We start from the raw sequence: 11,780 nt of genomic DNA, 5'->3' as shown, positions 1-11,780 counted from the left end.
CTTGTGTCTGCAAAAGGATGTGGCTTCAACAAGATGGTGCACCAGCACACAGAGATGTAAATGTCTGTGACCACCTGAACAACACGTGCCCTCATCACTGGTTTGAAAGTGGAGGTCCTGTCCCATGGCTAGATTTCACACCTCTGGACCTTTTTCTCTGGGGTTACGCCAAGACGTTAGTGTGTGAAACCGCTACAGAAATGGATGAAGACCTGCTTGCTGGGGCCCAAGTTTCCTTTCTCTTGGTACAACAGACGGCAGCGATCTGCGAGAGAGTGTGGCAGAACTTCATGTGTCATTACCATGCACATGTTGAGACCAGCAGTCTTCACTTTGAACAATTACTGTGATCTATGTTGTTGTTACGCGATGTACACTGTGTATGTCCATATCACAATAAATATGCATTTTCAACCACTGCTGTTTACCTATTTCAGTTTGACCCAAAGGGTCTCAGACACATTGTATAGACAGTCACTCCACAATGTCTATATACAGTTGCTCGCTTTTGTATACGGATGTGTACTTACCTTAACCTACCGTACTTCCAACAAGAAAATATGGTTAGTCGGTTGATCAGTGTACCTAAACAGGTCCAGTTTATTGGGCGGTCGCCTGGTGAGTGTGTAGGAAGCTTAATATATTACCATTATGAATATGAATGCGCCTCTTAACTATATGTTCTAAGGTAGTTTCCATTGACGGAGCAATATTGTCACCGAGCAAGCTGGCGCAGTGGTAAGCACACTGGATTCGCATTCGAGAGAACAATGGCCCTGTTTTAGGTTTTTCGTGATTTCCCTAAATCGCTCCAAGCAAATGTCGTGATCATTTCTTTGACAGGACACTGCAGATTTCCTTCCCCATTCTTGACACAATCCTAGCTTCTGCTCCATCTCTGATAACCTCGATGTCAATGGGTCGTAAAATGTAAATGTCGTGTGACTAGGGCCTCCCGTCGGGTAGACCGTTCGTCGGGTGCAAGTCATTCGATTTCACGGCACCTCGGTGACTTGCGCGCCGGTGGGGATGAAACGATGATGATTAGAACACAACACAACACCCAGTCCCTGAGCAGAGAAAATCTCCGACCCAGGCGGGAATCGAATCCGGGTCCCTAGGATTGACATTCTGTCGCGCTGACCAATCTGCTACTAGGAGCGGTCTCAATGGGTCGTGAAACCCAATCTTTCTTCCTTCCTCCTATAATATTGTTTACAGCAGCTGACTGACCTGTCAAGCCTACCACTTCGAGACTGCAATTATTCCTATCGATTGTTGAATAATGAAACTTAAGTAGTTTAATGAGGAACATAATTAGCTGTTAATTTGGAAAACCTGAACAAATTCTCATTAGGGAGCGTGAACAATGCTAGACATGTTGCTACCGAAAACCCCTACATAACGAAGTTTGCACAACACCGAAGTTTGCAGAGAGCCACCTTACCACGTATATGACATTCGTAAACACTTTTTGTATGTATCGCGCACGCGCAGTGTTCAAACGTGTGAGATGTGTTACGCTGTGTAGGTGTTACGTTTAGTCGAAGTAGATGTGATATTTGACATGAAAGGAATGTTATTGTCGGATTTTTTTCTGTTGTGATCAATGGTAGTACGCGTTTGAGTTAGTTGTGAAATCGGAAAAGCCATGAAGTGATGAGCATGCATATACCTATTTGTTGCAACAATGTTTAAAAGATTGTCAGCAGCTGTTCATAATGCAGTGGAAAGCGTAAGTACCCATACTCGTTTTGTCTTTTGTGCACTGCAGTTACTACCATTAACTTTGTGCATACATGCAGTGCAGGCTGTTCAAAAGATGCTGCGTTTACATCCGAATGAAACCACGAAATGCATGGAAGAGACTACGTTCACAATATTGGCGCTCCCCCATTCGCTGTTTTGAAATTACCTGACGCAGTCTAAGTTGTATAACAACAACTTACGACAAGGGTAGTTAATGATTACAAAGGACTCACTGTATCGTGTTCCGTAAATGACGTCATGAAGGAGAGCCATGAGAGACGTGGAACGAGTGAAGTTATACATCAACAGGTAGAATCAGCCGGTGCAGGCAGCTATTGCGAATATAACAATAATTGATATTAAATTACTTAGTTCGCTCACCCCCACCCCTTTCCTTTTGCAGTTTTCTCAGTTTGTTTTACCAGTAGTGCTGATCTACTCCACTGACGTGAGAATCTGTAAAACAACACAGTGTAGCAAAAATAAGAGTGTTGCTGCTGTTTACATTGGCACTGAATTGCAGCTCAGGTAGACATTGTTCTATCACCAGAGAAGTATTTTTCAATACGGTACAAAGATTGTCTTTTAATATACCAAACAAAATTTTAGTTATAAATTGTTCCAGTGGGACTGACTGAAATCCTTAGGTGAAGTGTTAAATAATTTGAGCATGATTATTGGGAAGCTGTTCTGCATCTTAGTAAATTGAAATGTTGTCCTGTCTATACTGCCTTTATAGCGAGTGCTGTGTTGATGAACTTTATTTCTCTTTCTGCAGGTCTCATGATTTATCTTGCATGGACAGGGAACTGAAAATACATTAACAGAAAACAGTTAGAACTCTTAATGTGGACAAAATTGGTTTACAGTGGTCATGCATTTGCTTGACATAATGATTCTCATTGCTTTCTTTTGCATTAAAAGTGTGTTGTTGCAGCCTGCAGAATGGCCCCACAGTAACAGGCCATAATTGTGTGGCTGTGGAATATTGCATAGTATACTGTTAGTGGGTACTGTTATGGTATAACACTTTTTAGTTTCCTCAAGAGGTGTACAACCAGTGGGAGTTTGGAACATTCATGTTCAGTGTGCTGTTTCCAGGTTAACTTGGTATCGATTAAAAAGCCCAGAAGCCTAACAGCTGCTTTGTCACCCAATGTCCCAGCTTCACTAAGGCTGCAATCATATTCTTGTTTTCTGTCTTCATTAATTTTCATCTTGTTTGTGATAAACCATGTCTTGGTTTCACTGAATAGGACTTCTGCACGTTGAATATACATTCTGTCCCTTTGAGAATAAAGTTGTATCATCTGCAAACTGCAAAGAGTGCCATTTGGAGCCTATATGACCTACAAAAAATAACAACAAGAAGTCCCTATTACACATCCATGTGACCCTGCATTTTAACTTCATTTCACCTACATGTGCCCTTTGCACTGATAGAGACGTCATCTGTTATAGGATTCAAGAGTTTGTGGAACAGCTCCCCCAATACCATATGATTTTAGTTTGCTGTGCAGAGCCTTATGTGGGATACAGTTAAATGCTTTACTAAGGTCACAGAGTACCAGTGCTATAGAGTCTCTATCTACAAAACCATGACTTATATTTGTAACCAAGTGAAGTGCTTAGTGCTGTTGTTGTTGACTTGCCCTTCCCAAAGCTGTGCTGTGTATCATAAAAGGGGTTATTTCCTTCAAAATAACTTAATAGCTGATTTTTTGTTATGGAGTGAAATCATCTTAACTTGATCCAATATTATAGATGTAGGCATGTAGCTTGACACTTCATGTTGATTACTGTTTTTGTAAACTGATAGTGTGCATGCTGCTTTCAGGAAGTCGGGAAATTCCCTGTCATGGAAGCATCTATTTATTATTACTGACAGTGGTTGAGCAATTTTGCAGATTATAGTTTTTAGTATGGTACAGGGCAAGCCATTAATAACAGGGCTATGTGAGTGTTTGTAGTATTTTACTATTTTAATTGTGTCTTTTGGAAACACACTCTTTCACATTACCACACTGCATTCATTTCCAAATTTCACAGCAACTGCAGCATCTGCTCCAAAGTCAGGAGTTCTTCACCTAATGTGCTTCCCACTATATTTATAAAATACTCATTAAATTTAATTGGACAGCAAGAGGTGGGATTTTGCTTGTGTTCAGTAACCAGACCCATACTAACATGTAAGGATTTTGAGCTTCTTCAATAAATGTGCCATTGCTTTCTTTTTTTGCTGTCTCTACTTCTTTTCTGTACAACCTTTCGGCCCATAAATAATTGTGGTATACTCTTCCTTAATGCCAAGGTCTTCAGTGGCTTGGACTTTGTGTCATTTAAAGGTTTATGATGCATTGTATTTTAGTTAACCTGGAAGTTTTCTGTGTGTATTATTATTTGGCAGATTAATATCTCTTGTGTTTTAGTGGAAAATGTTCATCAAATTTGATCTTAAGAGTCTGGGACATGGAACTGAATGGATCATTTGGTGCCAGTTCTTCATAATTTGATGCTAATTTGTAGAATGCACTGTAGTTTTGAAATCATCTAAATTTTTCTTTGTAATAACCTTACTTCTTAAGACATAATTTGAATGCCAGCTGGAAATTTGTTGAGTACTTCCCAAGTTTGTCCGTAGCTTTGATCATTGCACTGTGATCAAGAAGCAGAGGGTCAACCACATTTATCTTGTAGTCCCAACTACTTATGTCTGTGACAAATGTATCGAGATAGACACGTACTCTTGTTGGTAGATAATGTGCCACAAATAGTCCATAGCTGCTTAATAATTTCATAAAAGCTGTCTTTGTCACTACCTTCCCCAATATGGATGTTGAATGGCAGCCCCCAAAGCATCCAGTTCTAGGTCCGGGTCCACACAGAAGTTATTTGTGTCAATTTTCTTGGCACTGAGCTTAGTATTTGCATATATAGACACACCACTGTGCATAGAAGTTTCTCTACACTATGCATTCACTACTTCCAGATATCCAGTATGCCCTCTAGTATTGTGTTTCTGTTTGTGCTATCCAGTGTCCACATATGTATGTAATACATCAAATATCACTTGCTCAGCAAACTGAGATAATGTATCAAGTTTTGCCATACGGCACTACACATTTGCAGTAGCTGTAAAGGTAGTTTTCATTTTTACCAGTGGTGACATTTCATTTTCTACTGGAATACTCATGGTCTTAGAAGTTTATCTCACTCGAGCAAAGGGCATTCATTGGAATAAAAAAATGTTATATCACTTTGTTCTTGGGCCATGTATTGTTGTCCATTATCTATCTTTTAAGACAATATGAACACCAGTTTTGAAGCTACTATTTAATTCCTTAATTTCCAGTTTTTCAACCGTAAAATTGTTGCGAGTTTGAAAAGTGGTCTGCAAGAAGTCAGTTACGTTGTCAGTTGTGTTACCATCTCTCAGTTTGTTAGTGTGGAACTAGGCCATTTTTTCGTTGTACAGCATTCCATTTTATCACCAGCACCTATAATGACTTCATTTCTGTTTTTAGTACTGATATTTTCAAACATTTGCATTGTAGGCTTCAAAGTAGACCTATCTGTTCACCAGCTTTTCCGTTTTGTAACACAGACTTGGAGGACAGTTGTATTTCCTTTTGCTGTGTCTGCAGTGGTTATGGCCAGTTCCGTTTTCTCACTGCAGTTGAATATCTTCTGCCCCCCCACCCCCACGCTTGTTGTTCTGCCCCCCCCCCCCCCCCCCTCCCCGCTTGTTGGCTTGTTGTTCACTTGATGCCAGTCTGTATTTTAATTTTCGTCATCTGTAGAGTTTATGTCCAGCTACTTGTTAATGCCTTTTAGGCCTATTGTGAGTTTACAACAATGGATTTTGTTTCACTGATGCACTCGTTAGTTACACTTCAACTGGTTGCCACTACAGCAATATTTGGATCTTCGTGACCTGATGGTTTTGCAGGCTGTTTACTACTATTCTGATTAGTAATATTGGTAATTGCTGCTTCTGTGATGTCCTCCAGTCTTGCATCTAGATTTTGCCACAGATTTGCACAGTTTACCTGTTTAGTTTCGATCATAATACATGCACACTATTTTCGACATTCTTTACACATTGTCTTTCCACGTTACTTGAAGATTAAATGGTACTGTTTTTGTGCACCACCTGATTTTGATATATAAAAACTTCCCCACTAACAGGGAAATTGTTTTTCCTTTTAGTATTGTTGTGAATGGCACAGTGCATTGTAGAATCACCCATGTTGCTAACCACAGTGTGCATTTCTGTAGAAAACACTTTTTGACGTCTGTTGTGTTGCCCCACAAGATTATACTATTGGACAATATTGAGTGAAATCATGCAAAGGTTTCATCTTCAGGTTATCACAGTGAGAGAGATTTTCAGTGTGTAGCTAGCAGAAGTGAACATTTTGGTTTAAACTTATCCATTCACTGGTGTTACTTTGGCTTAACATCAGTCTGGATGCCTAAGAACACCACATTTGGCATCTCATCAAACGTGTGCCCAGTAACATAAACTTTTCATACATGTAAGTCTTTTTGATTTATCTGTAAGTATTTTTGATTTGTTTGTAATTCCTTAACTTGAGCCTTTGTTAGATTAAAGTTTAAACAGTTATGAGCCTGTTGTGTTACTGTACTGGATGTGTCTGGAAGGGATAGGTTTGTGCCTTTTGTCAGTATTTTTGTGTCTTCAGTGCACATCACTGTTTTTAAAGAGTCCTTTGATGTCCCCTGCAAATCATTTCTATAGGTCAAAATTGGAAGTGGACAAGGCAGCAAACCTTGTGGGACAGCATATGTGATCATTCCCATGTCTGTACTACATCTACATATCTCTGTTTTATCATGCGTCAATGAGATTCTTTGTTTCCTGTTGTTAAAATAAGACTCCAGCTATACAAATGGAACAATTTTAATTGCATGCTACTTTACAACCTTGCCAAGATCACATAAAATGTCAGTTGGTGATTTGTCTTGTTCAGGTCTACACCAGAAAAAATATCGTGAGATCATACTAGACAAATTGTTTTTTCAGTAGAGAAACCTTTATCCAAACCAAAGTCAACGGTTTAAATTGCTATTGTCAGAGAGAGAGAAATCTGGGGGGGGGGGGGGGGGGGGTACAATTAGTGTTATTTGCTGTTCAAAAATGGGTGTTACTATTGCATAAATTCCTGCGTATTTAGCTGAGGTCACTGATGCACACCTACATGACGGAGCTCCGTGTGGAGGTGGTCATTTTGAATCCTGGTGGTGGGAGAAATTTTCATTGCTGGTGTTTGACTGACAAGGGTAGGAGATATGATAGTGTACAGTTCCTGATCATTGGACTTAGGGCCATTATCCTGGATTAAATTCCCAATACCTCCATAGTCTCATGGAGTGAGAATATGTGATTCTGTTAATTGTGATCCATCTGCCACACTGAGACATAAACATGGGGTCCCATTTGTGCTGTTCAGGAGGATTAGGCTATGTGTCAGCACTGGTTTTTACGCCGCAGGTCATTCCATGTCAAATCATCTAGAAATTTAAGAAAAAGAAATATTACCCCCACAGAAAACTTTCAAATTTTGTGTGGTGAAAGTTTAGGAATCCCTATGACAGATTCCAAAATTTGGTTAGATTGCTGTGCTATAATAAGAATAAATTAAGGAATTTTGTAACTGTATTGTAGAAAGCTTTATCTGTCATTGAGAACATAATGTAATAGTTCCTATAATTTTTGCAGTAGGTTATTGACCTTTATTTTTCCCAAACGAGAGGATAGTGTGATGTTTGGAAGAGACATCTTTGATTATAGAGACATTCATTTCTTTTGTCTTACATTGCCTGTTTTTATAAAGATGACATAAAACCATTGCCTACAAATTAATTTATTTTTCTCCAACTTCCCCCTTTAGGTACAAGGTCATTAAGAACCAATGTAGACACAATAGAAATGACAGTTGTTTAAGAGAAATAAAAGACAATACTGAAAATGCTTTGATAAAAAACAGTTGATGGCAGTAAACCATTTGTGGGCAACATACAATGAAATCAATATTTAATTCACATCTTGATATTACTTACTCTGATTTTTACATAATGTTATTAACTGCTGAGTTAAAAATGTTTAACCGTCAAAACTTTCCAGTTTTACTTAAAAGCTGTAATGTATATTCCAAAAGACAACAGTTCCTAATTTTTAGTGGTTTCCATCAGTTTAGAGTAGTTTATTTAAATTGCATTATCATGAGCCAAGAAAGCGCAAGTTTCTTATATAAACAAAAGAAATATAAATAGTGATGTAGATAAATAAAAATTTAAGAACAAATTAAATATAAACAGTGATGTAAATAAAACTTTCTGTATTCTGAAAATATTGGAAATGTTTCACTGGAAGAAAATATCTACCAACAGCACACACACACACACACACACACACACACACACACACACACACACACCATCATCAACAACAACAACAACAACAAATAATAATAATAATAAACCACCTCCATTATGAAGTGTAGGGGATTTTTTATTGCTTTCAATTTGCAATATTTTTGCCTGCTTTTTATTCTCTTTGATATGGCAACATTCCTTTGTCATTTTAAGCATTCTTTGTCCTGTGAAAGTCATGAAAGCTCACGATATCCCTATACATTAGTGAGTTTATGGAAAGATTTGAGCAGTATTGTAAGTATACATAATTTCAAATACTTCAAAGCTTTCATTAACAGATTGAAAAAATTACTGGCATATTATTTTAGTAAATTGAGACTATAATATTCCCATATTTTCTATGTTAAATAATGGAGGGCTGCTCATCTAGAGAATTTTCTCTACAAGTTACAATGCAGATGAATGTGATCGTTCCCTGTCAAGTATTTCTGACCTAACTGAAGAAAAGCAGGAGTTACTGTTATGGCGCAATGGTGGTGTATTTTTGCCTTTAGATCAAGTGATCTAAACACAACAGAATATATTTAGTAAGATTCTCACTACATAAAAAAGAGATGCGTTGACACAAAAAACAGTGACATCTGATTTTCCTGAAGTGAAATTACAGCAAAGAAAAGACTTTCTATCATTCCTGGTGCAAAGTTATGCCAAACTTGTAGAACGAATGTTGGTACATCAGGTACATACTCTATTGGAACAAAAGGGAATTTTATCACTGCCTGAACGGAAAAGGGGAAAGGCAGTACCACAGGAAACAACTGACAGAGTAAAAAAATTTCTATTTGCTAGATGAACACTCTAGAATAACAGCAGGAAAGAAAGACAAAGTGAGCATCTTGAAAAAAGCACATCCACAGAAATGACTGATTTTAAGTATTGGTACTCATTCTGTACCATTCATCAAACTTTTCAGTTGCCAATACGTGAAATTAATCTTAAAAAAATGGTACCAAGATCTAATGGGAGCAATAATTTGCAACATTAATCACAGAACCTGTATCCTTCGTCTCTGTGACATATGTCCTCCTACGTCCGTACTTCAGGGATACCTGCAAAATCATATGGAAGCTTTTGAGCCTGCTGAAAGAGTTCAATACAGCCAGTGGATTTCAACAGACAGGATAACTTTGGTTCTTCAAGTAAGCACATTGTCAGAAATTTGTGAGTTGCTGGCACAGAAGATAGTGAAACTTGCAGCTCATCCCTTCATCACAAAATATCAATGTAATTATTTTAAATGAGAAAAGAAACTCTTCAAGAAGGGTCTGTTTCAATGTTGATGTATTTCAGTGAAACCTTCAGCTTTGTTGTGCAAGACAAAGCTCAAGGTTATTGCTGGAATGACAACAGTTGTCTCTTCACACACTTTGTGTGTACTATAAGGAACACCAAAGTTTGCAATTTAAAAGCCTTTACATTGTTTCTGATTATTTAGAGCATGATGTGGACATAGTTCATCAAATGTAGAAGACTGTATTGCTGTTCTTGAAACAAGAACTTTAATTGCCTATAAGTGATACTGAATATTTCACAGTACAAAACCTGCAAGAATTTTTTGAATACATGCAACCATGAATGTGACTTCAGAATTAAATTCCCTTGGCTTGGGTCTTTTTTTCAGCTATCCATGGTAAATGTCACTGTAAAGGAATTGGTGGGACTTTGGGACTTTGAAAAGGCTTGTTACAGAAGCAGGTCTGTAAAGATCGTTTCATGGGCAGATACTTAGTGCTGCGCACATTTTTCAGTTTTGTCAAGAAAACCTGAAACATCATGCATCCACGGGGGCCTTCATCATCCTTTTATTGGTCTGAAAATGACACTTGTAATGTTCCATTCTCTCACATTTTATGTCACGTAAAAATCAACACAATGGCAGGACATACTATAAGTCAAGTCTCTCCTAAATTGCTGGAAGCAAAATGGTCCTTATTTAAGGGTAAATGAATGTGCAATGACACACATTACGAATCACAGTTTTGCTAAGTTAAAATTAACTGACAGTTGACTAATTATAAGCCAAAGTGGGTGTAAAGCTGAGACTGTTTACCTGCAGTGATTAGATTCTGGTGAATGACATATCTGAAGGACTTGGAACTACATAGTGACAAGCCACATTTTAACATATACATAATGTTAGGTATGTATACTAACACAGGCAATCACAACTCACGATGCGCTCTCCTGAACAAATTTGCATTTCGTGGCATGTCATTGTTTTTCCTGATGTGTTTCATGAAAATGGAAATGAAGTCCCATGCTTCTTTACAGAGCGTAGGGGAACGATGCGGGAGACCCGCACCGGATTACTAGGCAAGGTCCTAATGGAGGTGGTTTGCCGTTGCCTTCCTCCGACCGTAATGGGCATGAATGATGATGATGATGATGATGACGACACAACAACACCCAGTCATCTCGAGGCAGGAAAAATCCCTGACCCCGCCGGGAATCGAACCCGGGACCTCGCGCTCGGGAAGCGAGAACGCTACCGCAAGACCACGAGGGGCGGACATGTGTTTCATACTATAATTTAATTTTTAAATTTGTCCTGTTAAAAGACAAAATTTAGGTCTGAAGAAACTCTTTTGTTTGGTAATGTATGTCTTTGTTAGAAACAGAGGTTCTGCTTGTTTGTTCCCTTTCCAGTTTTCTGAATGAAGTGTTACATCCTCTCACTTCTCCTTCTTGAATTTCTTTTCTGTAAGATGTGAGATGTTCGTTAAAAAGTTAAATTTCGGAAGGGGGAACATTGAAAAAATTTTTGACTTTTTTCTTTTTAAAAATCATTTAAATAACACACACACACACACACACACACACACACACACACGGATATATATACTTATAGTAATTTTTACCTTATATTAAACCTCAAGTTTGACAGATGTTCAGTACACATTCCATAATTTTACAATAATTTATATGGGAACTGTGGTCATTTAAACTAGTTTTAGAGTTTTCATATGAATTGTGCAGCACATTACATTTCAGTTCATTACTATGAATATAATTACGTAATTATTATAAAAATTGGCCAAAATCCATCACATTATACATCAAACAAGTGTACAAAGTTTTAACATGTTACCTCATACATAGGTGCCGTGGCTTGTGTGATCATCATCATACAACAGAACTATGACACTGTGCTGTAAATATACTCATTGCAGTCACCTACTCTCAACAGATGCACTTAAAAGACAACCCTCACACCATTGTGCGTGAAATAAGAAAACCCTTCCACGTTGGCAGCTGAACCTACCACTTGCTGTCTCCCAGCTAACCGTACTATATGACTTCACTGTCTTTGCTACAGTCCTTGACTGGTTACAAAGGTACCTCTTGGGTAGTGCTATTGGTACCAAGCCGGCACAAGATTTTAGTAATTGGCTGAAATACCATAATAGCCAGAGGAGTTACTGCTTTTCCATAACCTAATTTTTGCGATTTCTCTAGCATGTGAATCAGAAATACTGATCTGTTGGTCTAGTATGCTTGCCATCTAAGTAAGTTTATTGTATCTTCTTTTGATGGAATATTTTGGCCCCACCTTTTAGCCATTGTTAGTAGCC

The 11,780-nt window shown here is 38.1% G+C and overlaps 1 protein-coding gene across 4 annotated transcripts in view; it reads left to right on the top strand.

The window, feature by feature from the left end:
- Positions 1 to 1,298: 1,298 nt before the first annotated feature.
- LOC126187941 (FHF complex subunit HOOK interacting protein 2A-like) overlaps positions 1,299 to 11,780 on the top strand; it is a 203,017-nt gene continuing 192,535 nt past the window's right edge. Inside the window, exons 1-2 of one of the 4 annotated variants that reach the window (XM_049929314.1) lie at positions 2,002 to 2,058; positions 2,153 to 2,277. Coding sequence is in view for 3 of the 4 variants with exons in the window: in XM_049929312.1 (XP_049785269.1) it covers positions 2,008 to 2,058 (51 nt within the window). In the remaining variant the exon portion in view is untranslated. Of the gene's footprint in view, positions 1,736 to 1,920; positions 2,059 to 2,152; positions 2,278 to 11,780 lie in introns of those variants that run through there. The other 3 variants (XM_049929313.1, XM_049929312.1, XM_049929311.1) reach the window with 3 other exon arrangements.

Source organism: Schistocerca cancellata, chromosome 5 (assembly GCF_023864275.1).
Source record: "Schistocerca cancellata isolate TAMUIC-IGC-003103 chromosome 5, iqSchCanc2.1, whole genome shotgun sequence".
Lineage (NCBI taxonomy): Eukaryota > Metazoa > Arthropoda > Insecta > Orthoptera > Acrididae > Schistocerca > Schistocerca cancellata.
Note: the sequence above shows the minus strand (reverse complement) of the source record. Positions and strands in the feature narration are given on the sequence as shown.